Consider the following 25,268-nt stretch of genomic DNA (forward strand, 5'->3'; position numbering starts at 1 on the left):
ATTATTTAAAAAAATTGTTTATCACGTAATCAAATAATATTTTTAGACAATAAAAACATGTAAAGATTAACTGAAATATTTTGTGGAAGATAATCTTAATAACTAAAATATCATATTGAGGAGAATAACCATATTTGCATACTTTAATTTGTTGAAAAGAATCCCCGGTGCTATAGATTAAAAAAAGTTGTTACCTACATATGTTTACCAGTCAATGTAAACTACTCAGAGGAAATATGCAAAATTAGTTTTGGTATTTACTTCATTCAGTTCGTTGAATAACAAACGCAGAAAGGAAATACGCAAAATGAGTTTTCCTAATATGCATGTACTGCATATTATGATTTTGCTGTGAAGAATTTGATTTGAATTGGGGTTTCAATGAATACAACAAAGTAGACACCTTCGATTATATTTATATGGTCCCGAGTAATGATTTCATCAAATATGTATGGCATAAAAATCGATACATGAACTCACACAAAAAGTAGGCCAGACCACATTTATATTTGAATTCCAGATGCAGAACCATATTTGTATTTATGCATATCCAATTCTCCATTTATGTACACATGACATCATTATTCAAACAATATTATATATTTAATTTATGAAAAAAAGGGAGGGCTAGCCATATTTATATTTGAATTGCATTTGTCCAAGAAGTATACTATGAGAAAATAGTATAAATAATGAAAGTGTACATTTTTTATATATACATTATCATCCAATTATAAATTGTTTATATTATAAGTTTGGTAATTTTAATAAGGCTGAAATAAATAACTTCTTGATCATTATAAAATATGGTATTTTTTAAATTAGTTCTTTAAAGTTTTTTTTTGTTTTAAACTTATTATTAAGTAATAACATTAACCGATAATTACTATTAACTTTTCATATCATCAAAATGTTTAACTAGACAATTGAGTACTTTACTTCTTTTTTTTATTAACTGTATGACGCTATCATTGTTTTGAACGGATCTGGATTTAAAATTGCCACCAAATGCACTCTTATTATAATAATGTTACATTATGATTTTAAATGCACTGCATTCTTTAAAGTGAAATATGACCTTATAGAGGATCTCAAATCTAATTTTCTATAGCAAAAGAAATATGGAAATGCTAGTATCCTTAAATCTAGATTAAGGGTTAATATGAAAAAAAATTAATAAAAACTTTTTATTTGTTAATTATCTAACGAACGCGCCTGGAATTTATGTCAGCAGTAATATCAAAAGAAAAATATATGTTAGCAGAACCCAAAAATATATATATGATAAAATGTTTTTGCTTCCCATCAGAAGACACTTAGACTTATCTAAGCCAACAAAACTTGTGAAAATAGCAGGGACGTATAAAATATACAGGAGAACTTTGTACAAGTAAAAGTAAAAAATAATGAATAAATTCCTGCAGTTGGAAAGTTGAATATTTTGCTATACATTATTTTCGGATAACACCAGATGTAGTAGTCAGAAATTTATGATTTGAAGTCGTGCGAGCATGAAAATTGAAGCGCCAAAGCAAGATTCTGGAGCAGTCCTCTGGGGGAATTCCCTTCAACTTTGCTTCATCCTCTAGAACTACTTCCTTCACGAATTTGATTGAATTCTAAGAAAACCAAATTAAAAGCCACGTCAATAATAAGAATTATATATATATATATATATATATATATATATATATAAGAATGGAAAAGTAACTCTTTGGTACATTCATAGGAATTGAAGACATATATCTGAAGTTTATAACAACTCACACATTTTACTTAGTTAATTGATCTAGACCCCTTGGTCAGAATTATATATATGTGTGATTGATATAAGATATTAAGATTGTTGTGATTTATGTCATCTAAACTCATTTGGTACGTGTGGGTGTAAGCAAAATAAGCCATTGGGTTATATACATATCCCGGAGTAATCGGAAGTAGAATAGTGAGAATACTATCATTATCAGTGAGACAGTGACATTATGCTAGAGCAGAGAACACTATAATAATTAGAATTGTGAATAGTTGAAATGATCAATCAAAATGTCATTATATTGCCTAATATGCTACTATTTCTTTTGTCCACTTTTCATTTGCACTTTTTAAAGTGGTAGTAGGTTGGCCAAATGTTAAGCAAACGTAAGTAATGACTCAAGGTTCAGGCAGAGAAGGTACGATCATGTTTTGGACCATACAAATTACATTTTGACATCTACATCACTGTTTTATTAATTTCTCATTATAACACGAGTTATAAAATTATTTTTTAATTACTATGTGTAAGTTCTTAATTCTAGATGCAAATATTCATGACTTGGAGACACACACACTTGAGCATGAATAAATGGTGGAGACAACGTGGATATTAACACCCAATTAATTTTTTATTTTCTTAAAAAAATTATAGTAATACTTTGGCTATAGGATATAATCTGTACCTGAGAGGTGTCTTGAAGAGAGGAAGTGCGACCCCATCTCTCCGGGTCCCAGAGAATGGAGCTATTGAATGCAAAACTTGAAATATGAATTGGAGGAGTAATTGTATCAGTTTCATTGTTCATATTCCTTAAATGCCATCCTATGACTTGTGAAGAATCACACACAGGTCCTTCTATGATCACTTTCTTCATGTTTGCTGCTAACAATGCTGTTGGCCACGTTCCAAATACCCTGCTCAGTTTCCAAATCATCAAGGAGCATGTTTCTCATGTTAGTTCTAACTTTTAAATCAAATTGCAAGTGCGAAATATAGTGCATTATTGTTAGGATTGTAGTTATCATTAGTCATTGGTATACCTCATGACTTGAAATTTAATTTTTTTTAAGCTTACCATTTCACCCATTAGCAATATTTTTCCCTTTTCTTAACATGGTCATAAAGACATAGTGCCAATTAATCAATGTTTATAATCATCATCATCATCATCAAAGTAATAAGAGAAATAGAACTAGTGCATAAAATAGAAAGGGAAGAATCATACTCAATATGTCTTAGTTGTTGGAAGAATTCAAGATCATAAACATTGGAAAGCTCAGCAAAGTGTACTATCCCACTTAGCCTGTGATGCACAATATGCTTGAGTGCAAGATTTCTCTGGTGATTCAATTCAGCTTCCAAGTCCGTGAAGTTTTCCTTGGAAACCAAATGCCTATACATGATGCCAGTCTTCCTAAGCATCTTCCAAAGTTCCGTGGAATCTGTTTGCCCTTCCACAACAATCCACAGCAATGGTTGAGGAACCAGCTTTATAGTGTTTGCCAACCTTGTCAAAATCACTGTTTGGAAAGGATGTTTTGTGCTTGTTGGAGTTACAATGATTATAAGTCTTCTAGGCTTCAACTGGGGCACTATTTTTACATGTAATTTTGTATTTTGCTTGTGTACTAAAGACCTTGCTGTTGGAGCTATCCAACTTCTATTGACATTTGTTAATGTCTTCTGTGACATTTCAATAGGTTGTGGTGCAAATTCTGACCTATTTGAATAATCAACATGGCTGTGAAATATAGATTTACCTGTTGGAGCAAAGCCAGTGAAGAACCCCATCACAAAACATAGAGAAAAGTGCACCATGGCTTTCTTCCATAACATGACTTTCTTTCTTGATCTTTCTAGTGATCCCATCTTCTATCACTAGCTTCCACAGAATTTGAGTATTTAATGTATAGATGCTGGAAATGAATATGAAGGGTGTGTAATATAAAATTGAAACATTAAGGACACCACACTTTTTTTGTGTAAAACGTTTAAACTGTAAAAAGCTATGATTGGTACTGCCAAACTAAATCATTTTGTGTAGGTATTTCATTGGCAAGGTATTGCTTCACAGGGATGTCACTTGAAGCACAAGAAAAAAATAGAAATAAAAAAAAAATACTTTGTGTGATGGCTAGAGTTGCTATCTAACACCAAATAGTAGTTGGCGTGGCACCCATCTATGTATCTATGTATCCAAAATATGTTCTCTGACATTTAACTAATACTAGTGATTGTGATTAAGGGTCTAATTATTATTTGGGGTTGACCGGTAGTCCCCCTAGGGGGGTTGTTAATTTTTTTAAAAAATTAATAATCAACCTCGGGATGTCATCAAAGAATCATGATTATGCTGAAAAAATATCAGATTATGACAGTAGGTTGAGTTTGGACAGTTTGTATAAATCAACAATAATCTCCAACGTCAGGAGAGATTTGGATTCTCTCAAGAATCTTAAGTGAAAGTATGGGTGCATAGAGATTAATTAAGAAGGTAATTTTATTCAAGTCAAGGCCACACTTTTCATTTAACACACTAATTCACTAGTTACAAGCAACATTTACGTATGCTTAATGTGCAAGCAAGCAAGCAACAGCATTGCAATGAAGCACGTAAAGAATTCTAATCCAACATAGATTTAGCATCCGGATAGAACAAAGAGGTGAACCAATTTATCTGGTTTGGTTCCGACTTTATATCTGTCGACGATGGCTGGTAAATCCATGGACGCCTTTGAACAACTTTTGATATGAAGCCACAAAATTGTGATCTCTTGAGCTGTTAAGTAAAAATTTAAATCATTGTGCAATTATTGTACCACACTCAAATATTTGGACTGCGTTATACAGTCAAGGTTACTGGAAGAGATGTTCAATTTAGCCATATTGAAAATCCAGGACTCGAATTCTGGGAGTAAATTGCGCTTAGTGGTAACTGGTATCTTTTGCAGGTACTAAATTATAACGCAAAGAGAACTGGAACAGAATTACAAACAAAAATTTACATTTCAGTCTAACGTGTATGTACTCTCACAAAAAGGGCCACGGAAAGTGTACAACCACAAGCCCTTGATAATTTTATCAAACACCTCAATAATACCAATACAGATCCTATTGGCCTTCAATAATGAATCATCGATCAGCAATCAGCAATGTCAAGTAAAGTACTTGCCATACTTCTCAGATCTTCATTTTCATGAAACTGAAGGCTCCATATTTGAGATGCGGCTGATGCAAGGCATGCATTATAAGGACAAAAACAACAGTGGATCTCACTATTCTGACCCCTACTATTATTCATCAAGCCCATAGTCCTCTCCAAAATACTTGTCAATTAGAGTATTTGCCATAGTTCTCAGATCTTCATTTTCATGAAACTGAAATCCTTGATTAGGTTAGACAAAGCCCAGGCAGCTGTTCTAGCAGTTGAACCTCTGTTTGGTAGCATCATTCTTGCAAGAGGTAGTAATGCCCCTTGAACTAGCAGAACATTCCTCAACTCTTCACCTTCACCAGCCACATTTCCCAGCGCCAAGCACACTGTTCAGCAACCGGTGGGTAGCTCTTTTCTGCAGAATAGGATCATTCATGAATTTGAAAGGTAATTGTAAATGCTAAAATTATTAAATTAGTCTCAGCCTTGAAGAAAAATTTGTTATAAATGATGGATACAGACGAAAAATGGGCATTTAAGAAAAAGAATGACGTGTCAGTAGGTTAAGTTCCCTCCATCACATTTCTTCTTTTACATAATATATATCTTATAATGCTTTAAGAATTTAGACTATAAGAATTCCTCTTAATCTTTATCTTTATCTTTATTATATACAGAGAAAAATAAAAAACTAATTCATTTCTTTACATGCAAAAGAATCTTAAAGTGATCACTCACCCCCAAGATGAGCAATAAGCAAGGGCAATGCAGGCAACAGAGCTTCTGTTTCTTCTGGATTCCCTGCAGCAATATTTGTGAGACACCAAGCAGCCTCAAGCACCTGCAGAAGACATTCACCACAGAATGTAAGCATTAAGAAAATTTCTTCCCACCACTGGTTCCGTATTATCTTGCATAGCATGCACAGAGATGTGCTTGCTCAAGCGTTTTGAGAGCACAAATATTCATAGAAGTCATTGAACATCATTCAAAGGAAGATGAAACTTCAGACCTGTTCTTCTGGGGAACCAAATGAAAGGCACTGCATAAGCAAGGGTACAGCTCCAGCATTAATAGCAGACTCAACAGGAGGAAATTCAGATCTTGACAGCAAACGCCTTAACTCTTGAAGAGCCCCAACTCTTTTCTTTACTGCACCCTTCCCCCTACCAATTGAACATATATATAGTTTAATGCTTTAGCCAAAGTTGATGAGTATGAGAACTTGCAGCTACATAATCAAAGCCTTTCCCAGTTTGTATTAAAAATACAGCCTAGACAATACTAAAGATTTAATAAATGACCCATCTAAGACTAATATATTAAAAAAATAAAACAATAACACCATTCTTGTAGTGTATGTACAAGCTTGCTTCATTGTTATATCATCCCACCTCAATCAGAAGACAAGCACTTGGTGGGCTTTACTTCCTCAGGCCAACAAAGAATTGGCTAATCATATGTTCACCTACATAATTTGTTTTTGATAATAATATATGAACAGCAGGTATCCTCCATGAAAGACAATTCAACTCAAGTCGGGTAAGATCACTATGGGCCGCAAAATAATTCCTCTGAGTATTTAATGCAACTACATATCTAAGACTCAAACTCGAAATCATCGGTTAAACTAAAACAACCTCATGCCAGTTGACTCACGCACTCAGTGGTTCAACTGCAAAATTTCAATTAAAAACAACTCATCACACAATTGCAAGTATTTGGCCTCCACTTTATTATACTAGTCTTCTGAGTTCATCATAAACTACAAAAAATTTACCAAAAAAAAAAAATGTTTTATGGACTTCCTACAACCACCTAACCTGTTTCTACCACTCCAGATAGCAGTAGCATGTTACCTGGCAGTAATTATTACAAAAACCAAAACTACCAGCACAACAAAAAAAAAGAAACAATGAAACATTGAGGCACCAACAAGTTTGGAAGATCTTACTGAAAAGCAAGGGCAGATTTCAAATTTTCCACTGCCGCTAAAGTCTGGGACTCCAAAATGGATTGCTCTTCATCAGTTAACATGACACTGTCAACGGAAAATTCGCCATTACCGCCACCAATGCCCACCCTACAGAGTCTTTTCGCGCGCATCAGCGATTCCCTCCTTTCTTTCCCCACTGTGACTGCATGCTGTCGTCTCCTACTAGCCGCAGCATTGCCAACTGAAACAAAAAAAAAAAAAAAACACGCGATTGAATCTCTCGGATTAGGCCTTAGTGTCAGAAATCAAAACGGGGTTTTGCAAACCTTAACATTCCTCTCTGATTTTAGTTTTATTTTTTTCGATTTTAATTGCCTTGAAATGAAAAAAAACGCACCTGAGGACTTAATGGGGTCCCTCCTGTCACTGGTGAAGCCAGAATCGGCCATTTGAGTATGCTAATCACGTTTCGTGAGTTACCAGAGCTTCGTTTTTGCGTTCGGTGCTTGCGACCTCCCAAGTGAAACTAGCTCTTTACCGAGGGTGTTTGCAAAGTCGAAAATGAAGTTTTTGTAAGCTTGGAACAGGGCTTAACGGGGATCAAAATAAAAGTGTTCTACTCAACGAGATTTTATTTTTTAAATAAGTCCCTATTTTATAGGGGATTTTTTTTTGCCCATTAAATTATCATTTTTTAATCTCTAATGTGAAGTAAGTCACGTGTAATTTTTACTGTAAATCGTGTTTTTGGTAAATCTTTTGGGCATCATACACTAGTGGCATCTATGTGATTTTATCTATTCACAAAAAGTATATCTACATTTATCAATTCTTCCACTTTCTCATTTTTAGTAGGTTTTGAAAAGCTCAAGTTTGGAACAACCTAAGAATTCTGTTAATAAAGACTTTCTCGTTCGAGCAAGACAACATAGATAAAACATCAATTTTATATATATGCTAATGCTAGTCCCACCCAGTGCCATCCATTTTATTATACTTTCTGGCCTATATATCTCTGTTGTAATAATTCATCCTGACAGCAGCAATAGTTATAGGATTGCAAAATTATATCTTCCTTTGAATGCTAACTTGCCTGGACATTTTCCTTTGGGATTTGTTGTTTCCTCAACTATTATTGTCATTAATGTGTTCATTTGAAGGCATTGTGAGTCATGTGCATTGGGTCTGTTTAATTTAATATTCACCATATTGAGTTTCTAATATATGCAAATGGTGGAAATATAAAATTATAACTACAAGGTTCACATATGCTTTGGTATGTTTTGGTGTAGCTGGCCTTGCTCTTTTTCCGTTTTCCAGGCACATTGCTCCGAATTTTTCTTCTAGGGTTTGTATTCACAAGTATTTATGGCAGTATTACTATAGCTTTATTTTGTGGAGCTTTCCACTATAGAAGCCAACTGGCTGAGCCACTCAGGTATAAATGGCATCTATGAAGAGAGCAGCAGAGCACACTGACATGGTACTACGGACCTATGATGTCTGTGATGTTAGATTTCATCTTAAAACCAATTGGCATTAAGTGAAGTTGCACAACAGACAGATATATAAGCTGCACTCCAAGGATTGAGGCAGCCGATGTGAGACTTGGGTATTTTCCCAATACACCCCTTTCACGCCCAGCACTTATTGGGCTTGGTGCGTGAACCACAAATCGTGGGTGCTTGTCGCAGCGGAGGCGAATGCGAGGTCCCAGGGTTAGAGTCTGCTCTGATACCATGTTAGATTTCATCTTAAAACCAATTGACATTAAGTGAAGTTGCCCAACAAATATATAAGCTACACTCCAAGAATTGAGGCAGCCGATGTGAGACTTGGGTATTTTCCCAATATGTGAAATAGAACTGATGTATGAATAGATGGTTACCTGATGTTATAGATAGACATGAATATTTTATCTTGTTTTCTTACATGGGTTTTAGACAACATACATTGACACAAATACAACCAAGGATTGTTCAAATCATTGATAAATTTATAAATTTCTGGTTTGCACCTAAAATATATTGTGCAAGCTCTATATTGTGTTTTACATGTTTTTTGTTTTGCTTAAAATTGGGTGTTCGATTTACATCTCCTTTTAGCCGATAATGCTTTGCTTGGTTTAAATGTTTTGGGTGTCATGGTGTTTCCTTTGATTTTATTTATTTATTATCATGTAATACATATTTTGAGGGTAGAGGTAGTGAGGTACTACTATGGGACCTTACTTGAGCTTAGGAGAAGGAATCCTCATGCCAACATAGGGAACTAGAACGTGCTTGTTTGGATTCCAGTTGTAGTTGCGGTGGTGCACGTTTCGAGGTGAAACGCTGTTTGGAGGATGCCACCGGATTTTTTTTTTGCCCATTAAATTATTATTTTTTAATCTCTAATGTGAAGTAAGTCACGTGTAATTTTTACTGTAAATCGTGTTTTTGGTAAATCTTTTGGGCATTATACACTAGTGGCATCTATGTGATTTTAACTTTAAATTAATTTAAATCAAATGAGAAAATTAAGTGTGGTGTAATTTTATTTGGTTTAAATTATTTATAAATTTGAACTAAATTAAATTAATCTTTTGTAGTTTAATTTGATCAGATTTTTACAATTTAAAAATTCTGTTAGTAAATATTAAAAAATTGTTTAAAAAATTTGTTATTAATTTGATAAAACTTAAATAATACCTAGTTTAATAATCAATGGTATAAATGGACAACAAAAGTTTGAACAATTGAACTCAAAGTAAAACAATAATTATTTTCAAGTTGAATAATAATCATTTAACTTAAAAGTAAAAGTAATACATAATACTTACTTATAAGTTTCAACAATTGAACTTAAAAAAAGTAATAAAACAACATTCATAGTACTTATTTTCAACCATGAAAACTTTGAAAGTAGATATCTAACACCAAAGCAATAATTGCAACAATAGTTTCTAGGGGTGTTCGCAATGCGGTTTAATTTGGTTCGATTTTTTAGCATCAAACCACAAATTGAATCAAACCGCATGGTTTGAAAAATAAAAAAATCAAACCAAAATAATGACCATCAATTTTGTTTCGATTTTCAATTTTTTAGGTCAATTTTTTGTTATTCTTGATTTGATTTGGTTTTGAACATCTCTATGATACAAATAGTTGTTTCTCATTAATGAAAAAAATTGACGTGTTGATTAGAAATGACTATCTAAATATATATATATATATATCAATAGGTAGTAAAAGGCATTCTTTGAATCTCTGATTATATGTTGGTTTTATTCCAATTAATTTTGAATTATATTTTAGTTAATCAATTTTTGTGTTGCATTAAGAATTCAATGTAAGCTTCATTATTTATGATGAAAAAGTTTATTTAAAGATCAAACTCAACAATGATGCATACTTCGACGACCAAACAAAAACTTAAAATTAGTCATTACTCTAATAGGAGGTCAACCAATTAAGACCTAAGCAATTCAACAAGTAAATATAAACTTAAGTGTGATCCTCACTCTTGTTAGAGGTAAACCAATCAAGACTTGAGTAATTGAACAAGCAAATAAAGTTCTAGGTGTTACTTTCATTTCAACAAGAATCTATTAAGAGAAGTGAACAAATCACATCTAAGGAAACTTTTTCTTGTTTTTTTTTTTCCTTTTTTCTTTTTAAACTTGAGTTTGATGGGTTGTGGACCAATGTTATAATAATCATATCAATCATCGCCTTGGTCAATTATTGGAATTAATGGTCACTAGTTGAACTAGTAAATTAGTGGTTAAATTTTGTGTGGAATACATGTATGTATGGCTAGTAAAATGGTTTCTCCATCATTTTGTCTATTGCTTTGTCTAATATTACAAGGAATTTTTTCTTCTTCCATTTTTATTTTATTTTTATGAACACAAATGATTCAATCAGTTAAATATGTGTCTAAGTCATTAGTATTTTAAAAAAACAACTAAGTTATATCAATCCATACTTCAATTGAATACACAACTTATCTGTAAAGGTTCTTGGACTAATTATATAATTAATTTTTAGTTTCATCACCTCGTCAGAGTTGAGTTTTATAATATTATTATGCATCGTTTAAAGTTCTTAGTCCATCATGAGTCGATCTTGTATTAAGCCAACCTTAGATGCATTGTGGGTATGAGCTCCACTTCATAAGTTGACCTTGTATTATGCTAACCTAAAGTCCTTCAAATTACTTGACATTGTAATAGGTGAACCTTAAATCTATCACAAGTCGAATTTGTATTATTGGCCAACTACTTACCTTGGTAGACCTTAGGTCCTTTGCAGGTAAAGTTTTGAATAGACTGACCTTGTAGGCTTGTACTAATCACACAACACCTACTTAGGCTCGAATACTTATTTCCCAAATAAAAAATCACCCACAAAATATTCTTTCGAGCACAATCTTCATTTTTAAAATTATTAAAAAATTATAAACTTTAGAGTTGACCATTTTTAATAAAACTTACTAGTAAGTAGCAATAAAGTGCATATTATTTAATTTAGTAACGTTTATTCAATTTTTTGAGGCCATGAAAAATCTGAGTAATCAATGAGGCGAGATGTAACGTAGTAACGGGGAAAGAAAGAGCCATTCTCCGTTGTCACTTTTCACTATCACCCACTCCAAACCCTTCGTCGATCTCAGATCTTCCACAATGACAACTCCGACGCCGCTGAAGGCCGTGACGCTAACCCACGTGCGCTACCAAAGAGGCGACGGCGTGGGCCATTTCCTGGCCTGGATATCCCTCGTCCCCGTCTTCATCTCTCTGGGTGGCTTCGTCTCGCACTTCATCTTCCGCCGCGAGCTCCAAGGCATCTTCTTCGCCCTCGGCCTTATCGTCTCCCAATTCATCAACGAAGTCATCAAAACCTCCGTCCAGCAAGCCCGCCCCGCCACCTGCGCGCTCCTCGAGATGTGCGACTCTCACGGCTGGCCCTCCAGTCACTGCCAGTACATGTTCTTCTTCGCCACCTATCTCACCCTCCTCTCCCTCAGGGGCCTCTCCTTCTGGCACGTGCGCGATAATCCCCTCCTCCACGCCCTCACGTGGTCCCTCGCGGTTCTCACTATGTATTCTCGGGTTTACTTGGGCTACCATACGGTTGCGCAGGTGTTCGCCGGAACCGCGCTTGGGGTTTTTCTCGGCGCGGTTTGGTTTTGGGTTGTGAACTCCGTTTTGCATCCGTACTTTCCGATTATTGAAGAGAGCGCGTTTGGGAGGTGGTTTTACGTGAAGGACACTTCTCATATACCTAATGTGTTGAAGTTTGAGTATGATATGGCCAGGGCTGAGAGACGGAAGGTGGCGTTGAATTCTAAGTCGGATTGATTGGTATGTTTGAACCTGCTTCATGTTTAGGTTCGTATAATGTGATTGATGCAAGTTCTTAGGATAGTTTTTGGGAATTGTAAAATCAGAAAATTTGGTTTGGAAATGTTTGTAGAGGGAAAATTGTGGTGGTCTTGTTCTGTGAATGCTAAGTGCATGTTTGGATTGATGTTAGAAATGTTGTTTGTGGATGGGTTCCAATGCAAATTCAACGGATAAAAACAAAAACAAGGGTCCTGATCCTCTGGCAAAATTACTTTTGCCTCAAACGTACTTTTTCACCTGAAAACTGAACATGAGAAATCAGAGGGGAAACTTGTGTTTGATTATAATATATCACCCTATATGATTTGATTCCATCATGTTTGTGCGTTCATAATGGAATTAAATTCAAATACCTTCTTTCACAAGTCTCAAGTGGGTGATAGTGGTGTTTTTAGTGAGTGATATAAATGTGTGTGTGTGTGTTTTCTTTTTGTGTTGATTTGTTTTTGTAGGATTGACTGATCTTGTGAATGCTGTGTAGTGTGTACATTTTAATTGGAGTAACTTTTAGTTGTCTGGACTCTGGAATGGTAGAGGAAGTACTTGCAATTGTATTATGCTTGTTTTTGGTCTGAATAGATATGTTTCTAGTTGGTTAAGTATGATGTGATCTGTAAACTGAGTAAATCATGGATTAATGTACCAAACCTGACAAAATGAGGCTTGCAAATCTTGTGAACTGAAGCTCAAGATTATTTGGTTACAATCATTCTTTATGTTTAGTATTGTGACACTGCCACACTGGGACCTTCTTCACTTCATGTTAGACTCCTTGTTGAAACTCACTCCATTTATGATATATCCTGAGCATGTTTCTTATTCACATTTGTGATATGTAGTTTGTTAAATACTTGTTATGGCATTCTTATGTAAGATGGATAAATTCCATTGCATAAGATAGGAAATCCAAGTGGTGGCTCTCAATAATGTTTTGTATGATAATTGACCCAAGAATAGGCACTTAGTTAGTTAGAAACTTAGAAAAGACTTGATAACACTACATTACTGTTGATATCTGTATCAACAGCTAAAAGCATGGATGTGACATGTTGCAAGTGACAGATATGATACCTGACAAAGGGATGCAGCAACTTTCAAAATTTTTAAGACAGCATGACTAAAATACATCATATACAAGTAAGTAACATGAAAAGTTAATCTTAAATCCAAAGAGGGAATTTATGTTTTAAGAGTGAACACAAGTAATCACTGACATTATGGAATGCTATATTTTATTTAAGTGCTGTGGTATTCTTATTTGTGTTCATATAAAAGTTTAAAAAGAAATTTAAAATAATGGTAAGATGCAGTTAGTAATATTCAAATGCACTTTTGGTTTAAAGGAGGAGAATCGAGGAACTTTATTTCAAGGGAGAAGCACCTTGTTTGTTTCACAAGGGAAAGGGGGAAGGGGGGGATTTTAACCCCCTCCCCTTCCCATCCATTTCCCTCCAACTAAACACTGGAAATGTTAGTGAAGTACCCCACACAGCTATGACATGGTTACTATTTTGAAGTGTTTGTGCTTCCTTGATTCAGCTATTAGTTAGTTAGCTAGAACAGTGGACAATACTAGAGGAGAGCTTTTAGATTTCCTGTAGGGATTGGGGGAAAGAGCCAGGACTCTCAAATTTGCGAGGACTGTGGTATACACTTGAGATTCCTGTACTACTTGTACTATATACTAGAGTCTACAATCACATCTGGTTCAGATTCAGGGAGAAGAGTGATATTGATAAAGGTTATTTTTTACTCTGTTTTTCTACTTTCCCCCTTCCAGTTCTATAATCTATTCTAACAAGTCATGATCCGTGCATACTGTCTTCCTTTCTAATATTAGCCTCAACTATTCAAAGTCAGCAGCCTGTCCTATTAACTATGATAGACTGCTGATCAGACTGAAGTGCTGAATTGAGGAGGCATACATATTTCAGGGTTTAGAATCTTGATGGTGGCATGTAATTGTTTCTTAGCTTAGGCAAGTGTTACACCCTGGAGAAAAAAAGGGGTAAGGGATTGTGGAGGTATATTTAGGTTGACTATAATAGTTATTCTTTATTCAATGTTGTTCCTTCTGCACCACTTTCATGGTATTCATGTTAAAACATGGTTAAGATATCACCCAGGCTGCTCTTAATATTCAATTCATACGAATATAAGGAACCTGATCTTCAGTGTGCTTAGTCTTAGGCTGATACCGAAAGCCCAGTTTTATTTTTTATTGTAATATTTTGGGTTTTAGGTCTATTTCCTTTCCGTTCTATTTTCATATGGGTAAGTAAAGGCTTATTTATGTTCTAATTTTTTAAGACGATAAAAGATGGTTGATTCAGGGGAAAATTTTATCTGTATTTGCCGCTACGAAAGAAAATGTCAATCTATTCACAAAAAGTATATCTACATTTATCAATTCTTCCACTTTCTCATTTTTAGTAGGTTTTGAAAAGCTCAAGTTTGGAACAACCTAAGAATTCTGTTAATAAAGACTTTCTCGTTCAAGCAAGACAACATAGATAAAACATCAATTTTATATATATGCTAATGCTAGTCCCACCCAGTGCCATCCATTTTATTATACTTTCTGGCCTATATATCTCTGTTGTAATAATCCATCCTGACAGCAGCAATAGTTATAGGATTGCAAAATTATATCTTCCTTTGAATGCTAACTTGCCTGGACATTTTCCTTTGGGATTTGTTGTTTCCTCAACTATTATTGTCATTAATGTATTCATTTGAAGGCATTGTGAGTCATGTGCATTGGGTCTGTTTAATTTAATATTCACCATATTGAGTTTCTAATATATGCAAACGGTGGAAATATAAAATTATAACTACAAGGTTCACATATGCTTTGGTATGTTTTGGTGTAGCTGACCTTGCTCTTTTTCCGTTTTCCAGGCACATTGCTTCGAATTTTTCTTCTAGGATTTGTATTCACAAGTATTTATGGCAGTATTACTATAGCTTTATTTTGTGGAGCTTTCCACTATAGAAGCCAACTGGCTGAGCCACTCAGGTATAAATGGCATCTATGAAGAGAGCAGCAGAGCACACTGACATGGTACTACGGACCTATGATGCCTGTGAAATAGAACTGATGTATGAATAGATGGCTACCTGATGTTATAGATAGACATGAATATTTTATCTTGTTTTCTTACATGGGTTTTAGACAACATACATTGACACAAATACAACCAAGGGATTGTTCAAATCATTGATAAATTTATAAATTTATAAATTTCTGGTTTGCACCTAAAATATATTGTGCAAGCTCTATATTGTGTTTTACATGTTTTTTTTTTTTTGCTTAAAATTGGGTGTTCGATTTGCATCTCCTTTTAGCCGATTATGCTTTGCTTGGTTTAAATGTTTTGGGTGTCATGGTGTTTCCTTTGATTTTTTTATTTATTTATTATCATGTAATACATATTTTGAGGGTAGAGGTAGTGAGGTACTACTATGGGACCTTACTTGAGCTTAGGAGAAGGAATCCTCATGCCAACATAGGGAACTAGAACGTGCTTGTTTGGATTCCAGTTGTAGTTGCGGTGGTGCACGTTTCGAGGTGAAACGCTGTTTGGAGGATGCCACCGGATACTCAAACATAGCTTAGTAGTTACTAGAAATATACCTCTGAACTCAAACAACGAGACGAAGCCACAAGAAGGCTAGCAAGATCCAGCCATTATTTTGTCTTTTTATTTCTTTTCTTTTCTAATAAAGAGAGGATTCTGTTTCTATCTTTCCCCCATCCTATTTTCCTATTAAAGGAGGTCTGCAGGTTTTGTTGAGTATCAGTTATCTCAAACAAAAAAGTGAAGCCACACGAATATTTTGCTATATAAAGTTTGTATTTATTACAAAGTTTTCATACAAAACATAAGATCTACACACCATTCAAAAAAGGAAAAAGAAAATCCTTTACCCTTTACCTTGGTTATTAACCACAACCAGGATCTAAATTTTTTAAGGTTTATAAAATTTCTCTCCTCCTTTATAAAGTTTATAAAAATAGTTCATTCTTTCCCTGTTGATTTCTTTTCTATGATGTTTATCCTCTTGTTTGTGTGATGTTAAATATGATGAGGATCTATTCCTTTTATAAGATTCTATTTATCTTATGTAATTATATTTGCATTTAATCAACCACCGACAGTTTGATGTAGGAAACTTAATAATGGACTAGACAGAAAAACTTCATAAATAACTTATAAATTTGTATATGTTTAAAAATGAGTGTTCAATTACCAAAACTATAAGAGGAATCAAAACTCTATAAAAAAAAAAAAATTATCAACGAATTTTTTTATGCCAAGACAACAATGATATATACAAGAAAAATAGGTAGTTTTTGGATACACAATTATAATAATAACAAAAGAATTTAATAATGGTACAGACAATGTAAAAAATTTACATTATTTATCCTCATAAATAATAAATAATTGTAGATATGACTTTTTAAAAAAATTATTATAAAATTTAACACTTATCATACATAATAATTTATAATTAAATAATGGTAAAAAAAATTATATTGTCCGTGCATAATCTATTTTTTATGAAAAAAATAGGTTAAATTTTAATTTTGATCCCCTATAATTTAAACTTACAATTTTAATTCTTCTATTTCTAAATTAAGATATTCGTGGAAAAAAATTAAATTAAATAAAAAATAAAAAATATTTTAATAAAAATTGAACTCACGATGCTTTATTTATATATGAAATAATAAACCACTAAAACACTTAGTTTGTTTAGATAGCTACATTAACATTATTTTCTATGTATCATTATTCAAGAGTTATTATTATTTTTTTCAAATTATCAAAATTTATAAATTAAAAAATAGTTAATATATAATTTTTTTATTTTATTTTATATAATTTATATGTTTTATTTTGAATATTTTACATATTTTTTTATTTTATTTTATATAATTTATATGTTTTATTTTGAATATTTTACATATTTTTTTATTTTAACCATTTATAATTAAATTTCATAAATTAATATGTGAATTATTTACATATTTTTTTATAAATTTATTTTAATACAAAAATTATTTTTACTCTAATTATTTACATAAAATTATTCATAAATAATGCAATAAAACAATTGCTTGATTTAGTTAGCTATATTAACATTATTTTCTATATATCACTAGTAAGACTTATTATTTTTTTAAAATCATAAAATTTTTATAAATATTTTTAATTAAATGTCTTGACAATTTAGTCAAAAAATATATATAATGTGCTATTAATAAGCATCTGAATTAAAAATATCTGTATAATAAAAAAAGTACTAAATATTTAAAAATATTTGTATAATGTTAAAAATTAAGTATTAAATATTTATGTTTTAAACATTCAAAAAAAGATATTAAGACATTATTGTGAATCTCATCTCTTCGATTTTTACGAATAAAAAAAATAAAATTAGATGCTTTATTTGTAAAAAAAAAAGATGTTTCATTAAATGTTCATATTTATTTTAAAAAGTAAATATTAATAATTTCAGTACAATATCTATTGCTAAATACTTTTGATTTTAAAAAAATTTCAACCATCATTATCATTTTCTAAAAAGTATGAAAACCCCTTAATTAGTTTGAAATAAATGATTTTATCATTTGAATGATTCGGTCAACGATACTCTACCAAATTAGTTTCATGAATTATTATTTTTTGACTGATAGTTTCATAAATTATTAAAATCCTTGAAGTTATAAAAAGTGTCATCTTAACAATAAAAATGATCAACCAACGGTTATTTTAATGTTGACATTATTCAATGGCATTCTAAAATCATAAAATAATAATTAAAATAAGTAAAATCAAATGACTTCAAGAAATAAAATAATGTATTTATATTATTATTTTAAACATTAAACTGATGAACATATGTAATTTCACATAGGAAAGAAACTGATAGATACATTAGTCATTGGTATTTGGTTGAACAATGGTAAATTGGTAGTAGTAGTGATATAAAAATGGAAAGAAGCGGGAAGCACGTGACACACGTGACACCCAAGTTTTCGCGCACTGCATAAGTGCATAGCATAGCATGTAATTCTCTCTCCTCTTTCTTATGGTTGATCACTTGCAATTTGCAAACTGTGTAATTGTTTGTTTGTCACAGAAATAACAGTGAAGAAGAAACTCTCAGTTGAAAAATTCAACCGCGCTTAGATTTCGTTTTTTCTGAATGTGGCCCATTCTCTTACTCGTTGCCGTGGCCGGATCCACTGGTTTCGCCACCAAACGCTTCCTTACTCGCAGAAACACCATTGAAGGTGAAAACGTCAATCTCCACGATCCAAGTGCTTTTGACTTTTCCAGTTCGGAAAGCACTTCTCAGATGCATAACAATGATGGAGTGTTCACGTTTTCCAGTTCAAAATCTGAATCTCTGACACAACAAGATGGACCTGAGAGTAGACGATCCCGAGCTTCAAATGACGGAGTTAGGGCTCCGAAGGTTGAGGCGCGATCGGAGAAGCGGAACGGTGGAACTAAACTACATTTTCGTATGAAGAAGAGGGAGATTACAAGGAATGTCGCTGCAAAGGCTCCGGTCCGTTCTTCTAAAGGTTAGATTTGTGTTTTAATAATTTATAGGTCTGTTAGAAACTTAGAATGATAGTTTTTTAGTATTTTGTGTTCAATGCAATTGAGGTTTTGAAGGTGTTGGTGTATAGAGGTCGTAGTGTTTGTGGTTAATGATTTACAATTGAAAATTAAAGGCTCTGTGTATGATTCTCAAATCAAGGGAAATTTGTTTGTGAAATTTCGTATGGTTAGTGAGTTTGATAGCAATAGTGTTGTATGACATGATGGATTGAATACAGGGGATGGAAATTCGTGAGTGATGGCTAATAATGTTGTGTTTTGATCTGGGAAATTCCATTGCATGAACCAAATGATTGTTTTCCATGGAATCATTTCACAAATGGAAGAGATCTTTGATATTATGGGAAATGCGGCTTCAAATGGGGTTGCAGTGACTCTGAAAACCTTGATGTTGTGGCCAAAATCGTTGTCGCTGGCTGTTTCTTGAAACCTTGCTTATACTATTGGGATTTTTTGAAATCTTGATGGCTCATATTTCGTCATTCATTGTTGCTTGTTTGCTAGATTGGTGCTTTTCTTTTGGCCGTGTTATTGGATCTGTTCAATCTGCTTTTGTGCTTTTTTGCACAATAGTAAATAATTAATTGGTTTAAAAAATAATTTCTTGATTTTTTTCCAAGGTATTCTTTTTAAATATATAATATAATGTCCTTGTTCTTAATCTGTGGAAAATAAGTTTAGCTTCATGTTGTATCCTTCAGATGACTCCTTATTTGGTCGGGGACTTTGCTCTGGCATCATGTGTATGATGTCTGCTGGAAAAGCTGAGATCAATAAGCTGAACAAGACCATGGACGAGACAGCTAAACTTGTTCAGGAACTGAAATCTGAGCTCAACAGAAGAAAATCGTCACATGCTCTTCAAAATTTGGATTCTGTTGGCAATGGTGTTACGAACTCTTGCAAAATCAGTGGCAGGAACGAAGTGATGCTCAAGAAGACAAACAGTGAGCTCAGAGATGTTGATGTCAAAATTTGGAGTCCTTGTGTAAATGATTGTGGTGAATGTGGAAGCAGTGCTCTTACTGAAGAACCAGAACCACAGGTTCTGGAAATGGATCAACTGGAAGCAGAACTTGAGTTTGAACTCCAAAAGCTTTCTGGGTGTGCTACTGACGGCCCTTGCGATGAAAAAATAAAGCCTAACTTAGATGAGGTGAACTTCTTCGGATCATTCTTTCTTTTGTTGTCTTAGACTCAGTATATTAAATATGCCATCTAGGTATTCTGCAGAATGCAGTTAGTTGTGTGTTGTCAATTCTATGGTGCAATTTTTTGCTCTTTTCTCTCTTTCTTTTGATCACCCAGGGCTTTGGTGGCTTTTTTTCTTCTGCTCTGGATTTTCTTTTTAAGTAATCTGTTTATTAACCATTCAAGTTGTATGTTTGCTCTCATTTCTCTTATTTCCAGTATGGGCAGGCAACTTCTTTGCACCATGGTTTAGTAGAGAAAACAGTCTAAACTCAAATTGCATGTCAATGTTCCTTTTCTAAATATAATTTAATTTATTTATGGATTGCCATACGGTGTGTGTGTGTGTGTTGATGCAGCAGAATTTTGGCAAGTCTTCTATGATGGTTGATAATTATTTTTTTAATAGGAGAAACATGTCTTTAGACTGTCTAAATTTTGTAGTCCGCCTTCTTTCATATCCAATTTACTTGGTTGAGCAACATTTTGTTTTTGTGAATTAATGTTTGATCAATAAAATGTTGTGCAGCTTGAAGCTCCAGGTGAAGGCTATCATGGAACAGATCATGGAGTATCAGCATCTGAATTGCATCAGAAACTAAGCCACTTGCTAATAAAACAGCAAGAAAATCAGATCATGGAGCTAGAATCTGAACTGCACCAAGCTCAGTCAAATCTGCATGAGAAGGAGGCTGAACTTCAGGCACTAAAGGACTGTGTCAAACGCCTTACTGAACTCTCGTTATCCACAGTTTCAGGCATGATTATCTCTAGAATAATGACACATTCTTCATGCTCACAAACTCCTCATAGACTTGCATGTTTGCCATTGATAACATTTTGATGATCCTATTTAAACTACTTATGAATGGTCAAAATGAGTTCATCTTAGAAAAGTTCGTGCATGTATTATTTTCCTTATCTCTATTATTGATAATTTGTTTCAAGACAACGCCTTGTCACTTTATCCCCTTGAACTTGAAGCTGTATTTTTTTATTTTCAAATTTATTTTACTTAACTAGAGGCTTTATTAGTGAAACTTGTCTCTATGACACTACTATATTATTTCTCAGATGATGAAGCTCAGGTTCTCTCTGATCCAAAGGGAACAAGCGATTATGGCAACAATAACATGCACTCTGAATCAAAACATTCAGTTATTGGGACGAAAAGACCTCTTGATTCTGAATCTTTCTCGTGTTACATGTGAAACGACACTTATCTCTGTGGGGATACAACCATACAAGGTATATAGACAACTTTATCTGCATTCGGATAAAAGTGTAAATTACTGTAGTTGACAACTCCCTTCCATATTATAACCTAATTATTATGCCTTATGTTGTATATGTATAAATTATTTAGGCAGATATAATTATAAAATTTAGCAACTCAGTACTCGGATACCGATATGTTCCATAACATGAAGTTCTACCATATTCATTTTTAATACATTATAACTTGCAGAGCAGGTCATGTTACTAATGTTAGTACTCTAGTATTAACTATGAGCATGCCAATTTTTTATTATATAAATACTATATAGTAACAGATCTGATTATTTGATATTTTGTCGTCTACTTTTTGGAGCTGAACTGATACTGATTCTAGAGTGAGTTGGGGGCCATTTTCTGTTTAATGGTCAAGCTATATTTATGAGTGGCAGCAGGAAAAAAGGGTGTTTCAGCTTTTTGTTTGACTTTTGGTTCTCTTGTTGGGAGATTATGGGTCAGCCCACTTTCTAGAGTCATGTCACTAAAAAATAGGATTATTGCAGAGACTCGGAAGTCCAATGAGGTTAGGAGTGGAAACATGCGCTGCGCTATCAGCGGAATCTGTGGTTGACTCTATGGTAAGACATTGCTAAAAGGCTTTTGTATGGCCATCGTAGTGGGGTTTCACTTTTTCAGAGGCTTGCTTCTTTCTTTTTTCTCTCCCAATTTTGCTAACCATTGTCCCATGGAATTAAAAGTGATACAAAATTTATTGGAAAGTACTAACTAATAGAATGAGTAAAAGATTGTCGGAAAAAAAGATAAGAAAAAGAATGATATTTGTCCAAATCAATTTGACCTAAATTTAGGTGTTTAGAAAAAATAATATAAAATAAAGGAAAAATATTTGCAATCACCAATAATATCAATAATTATTTTGGCTTAAATATATTTTTGTTGATTATAAGTTAGTATTTTTTTAAAATTTTTGTTGTAAGTTTATTTTTCTAATTTTAGTTTATCCAAGTTTGTATTTTTTAAATTTTGATTTCTGTAATTTTTTTTGTTTATTTTTAGTCCTTCTAAATTTGTACTTTTTTAATTATAATCTTTTTAAAATTTTAATTTTTTTTATTTCTAGTCTTATAAGTTTAAACTTATATGGATCGAAATTGAAAAAATATAAACTTAAACAAAATTAAAAATAAACAAAATATGTTAAATGAATCAAAATTTAAAAAATACAAACTTCCCTAAATTAAATTTGAATAAAAATTATAACAGACTAAAATTAAAAAAATATCAAATGTATTTAAGTCATGATATTAAGTCTGAAATTATTTGTCCTTTTCCAAGGGACAGTAGTCTTTTAAAATATTTGAATCCATGTTCAAATGACAGTATGATTAGTTCCACATTATAATCGATACATTTGTGTTAAGTGAGAAACGATACAGTGATTTGCTCTAATTCCATTTTGACATGAAAATGGAAGCTGGACTTGGATGCGTTGTTTTAAAACCCGGACCAAACACACTAAATCTGAAGAGGCAATTACTAGATCAAATCACGACTAACGCATGAAATTCTATATTTACTTTTGCATATGCTTAATGGAAACGTCTCAAACGAAAAATAATCAGAACAAGGAAATTAATCACGTCTAAGAAATTCTAATGTGAATTCATTACACGCAAGCATTATTTTCGTTGGCTATCTGCTCGCTCAACTACGGACACCAGCAAACAGTTAAGTTGACGTGAACAAGCAAAAATAATATCGTGGCAAATTCAAAGTTCAAAGTGAAAAAAAAAAGCAATTTATTTTTAAATAAAAATAGCCTGTGAGTTGCACTCTTCCATCCCTCGAATTCTTTCCGTCCTGTGTAGAGTTTTTGGAATTAACTCAGAATGATGAACAACGTGGGGCAGGAAATGTCATGTCTAAATAATATTATGAATCATGAAATTGATTTAGTGAAAGAACATTCAAGTGACTGAACACCCACCCTCTGGATATTCTTCCTCCTTTTTTCTCTGTTACGGATTGGCGTGTATGAGAGTAATTTGAGGTTAAATCAAACTTTTAGTTTTTATACAAGTGTAATGATAGCTAATTTTTTTAATAAAAATAATTAAAAACTATCCTAACAATTATAACAATAATTAAAAGGACCAATCATCATTTTAGTTCTTCGATGCGTAAAAGATTGATCATTTAGTTTATGAAAAAATAAAAATTCTGATTTAGTCATTGAATGTGTAAAATAATGATAATTACATCTTTTATATAATTTAACGACAAATTAACCTCAATATTTTATAATTTAATGTTAGATTATTCTTTAAATATTATGGCTTAATAATAAAATAATCTTACAAAACTAACTACAAGACTTAATTATTGTCCTTTTTACACATTTAAGAAATAAATCAATTTTTTTTTCATTTTTTCAAAGAATTAAATTCTTAATAATTTACATATTCAAGTACCAAAGTGTTCAATTATCCTAACTAAAAATTATTAACAGAACTTTTTTAGAAATATGTTTATAATGTTGAATTGAAATTTTAAAAATATAAAAAACTTTTATTGCTATAATATAGGTTAAATTGAAACCACTTCATGTTAATTGATCTAGATAGTATCAAAAACTTTTGCTTTTGAAAAAAAAGTAAAATTAAAATAGGAGGTATTTAATAAATAAATTCATATATTAAATATTTAATGTACAATTTAATAATTAAAAATTAATATAATTAAGAGCAAAGTTGTATTCTCTCTCTATCTAAATTCAATTGAAATTATCTTTAAGCACATTGATCAACGGATATAGGATTGTTTTATATTAATCAACAATCTCAATTTCAAATCTTAAATATACAGTTAAATTATATATTTGAAGAAAAAAATTATGGTCCATAATAATTCTAAAAAACTCTTGAACTTGATTTTTTAATTATTTAATCCGAGTCGAGTAACATTGTGTATTGGGAAAGATACATATAGTATGTAAAAGAAAACGTCATCATCATAATTCTTCAATTAAATTTAATAATTTTAACTTGTTAAAATGCTCTTAAAAATCGGTTAATATATATACGATTATTCAGGTAAGAATTTTTTTTATCCATATCATTTAAACCGAACGTATTAAGTCAATTATTAAATTAATTTTTACAACCAATGTAAAACTAAATATTAAAATTAGTTCGTCCCACTCTCTGAATCTGGGTAGCATCTTTTTTCATTGCACTTTTACTAATTATTACCTCCCCCATTTCTTTTTATTTATATTATAAGATTTTTTATATATAAAAATAAAAATGTAATAAATTTTCTTCTTATAGTGAAATCCTTGAGAAATAAATAATCAGTTACCTAGACTAGTAGGCCAAAGAGAACCTTACGTTCCAACACCCATCCAAATCATCAAAACTCATCCATCCGTGCGATAAGATCAAAACCAAATTTACATGAAAACAAAATATCATAAACAAACACCTTTTTCTTTCCTTATTTTTGAATAACTACACACATAAATCACTTTTTATTTTAAATATCTAATCATAACCCTTACTTTATTTTTAATAACCATCAACATCTTTTATTAATTTCTATCTCTTTTTTTATATTACATCATAAATTCTACTATCTTATATATTTTTCCCCCTCTTTTTAAGTGTTAAATAACACATTAAAATGTATATCCCTTTTTACTATTTTACGAGAAAGACAAGCTTCCCATATCTTGAGTGCGTTTCACTAAATAACATGGCAGAGCATAAAAGTCAAGTGTACCAAATTTGATAAAAAGTAGAAACAAAACAAGGGTGAACAAAGAAAGAGATATATCCTAATATCTTCTCTTCTTTCCCTCTTTCACTCTCTCTCTCCAACACCAACAATAAGAACAGAACAAGAGTTAAGAAACAGAGCATAGAGTGATTTGGTGGGTGGAGAGAGGAACAGAACAGAGCAAC

The 25,268-nt window shown here is 32.3% G+C and overlaps 3 protein-coding genes and 1 pseudogene across 5 annotated transcripts; 2 read left to right on the forward strand and 2 right to left on the reverse strand.

Annotated features, from left to right (window-relative positions):
* Positions 1–1,397: 1,397 nt before the first annotated feature.
* On the reverse strand, positions 1,398–3,738 carry LOC100803434 (beta-1,4-xylosyltransferase IRX9). The gene is made up of 3 exons (XM_003537218.5): positions 2,982–3,738; positions 2,439–2,670; positions 1,398–1,619 (listed from the first exon to the last, which is right to left on the reverse strand). The coding sequence occupies exons 1-3, from the start codon at positions 3,623–3,625 to the stop codon at positions 1,452–1,454; spliced, it is 1,044 nt and encodes a 347-aa protein (XP_003537266.1). The 5' UTR covers positions 3,626–3,738; the 3' UTR covers positions 1,398–1,451.
* A 992-nt stretch (positions 3,739–4,730) lies between these two features.
* On the reverse strand, positions 4,731–7,457 carry LOC100809124 (importin subunit alpha-9-like; annotated as a pseudogene).
* Positions 7,458–11,359: 3,902 nt separating this feature from the next.
* Positions 11,360–15,499, forward strand: LOC100806625 (lipid phosphate phosphatase gamma). 2 transcript variants are annotated; one of them, XM_003537221.5, is made up of 2 exons: positions 11,360–12,193; positions 15,137–15,499. In XM_003537221.5, exon 1 carries the CDS (start codon positions 11,513–11,515, stop codon positions 12,188–12,190), a length of 678 nt encoding a protein of 225 aa, XP_003537269.1. In that variant the 5' UTR covers positions 11,360–11,512; the 3' UTR covers positions 12,191–12,193; positions 15,137–15,499. The 2 variants fall into 2 exon arrangements, with proteins under 2 accessions (XP_003537269.1, XP_003537270.1); XM_003537222.4 differs by having other exon boundaries at positions 11,373–12,220.
* Positions 15,500–18,321: 2,822 nt separating this feature from the next.
* Positions 18,322–22,417, forward strand: LOC102659621 (uncharacterized). Of its 2 annotated transcripts, XM_041006336.1 has the most exons (5): positions 18,322–18,839; positions 19,581–20,035; positions 20,600–20,828; positions 21,145–21,318; positions 21,849–22,417. In XM_041006336.1, the coding sequence occupies exons 1-4, from the start codon at positions 18,455–18,457 to the stop codon at positions 21,279–21,281; spliced, it is 1,206 nt and encodes a 401-aa protein (XP_040862270.1). In that variant the 5' UTR covers positions 18,322–18,454; the 3' UTR covers positions 21,282–21,318; positions 21,849–22,417. The 2 variants fall into 2 exon arrangements, with proteins under 2 accessions (XP_040862270.1, XP_006588767.1); XM_006588704.4 differs by lacking the exon at positions 21,849–22,417 and having other exon boundaries at positions 21,145–21,636.
* Positions 22,418–25,268: the final 2,851 nt, after the last annotated feature.

Source organism: Glycine max, chromosome 10, assembly GCF_000004515.6.
Source record: "Glycine max cultivar Williams 82 chromosome 10, Glycine_max_v4.0, whole genome shotgun sequence".
Classification (NCBI taxonomy): Eukaryota; Viridiplantae; Streptophyta; class Magnoliopsida; order Fabales; family Fabaceae; genus Glycine; species Glycine max.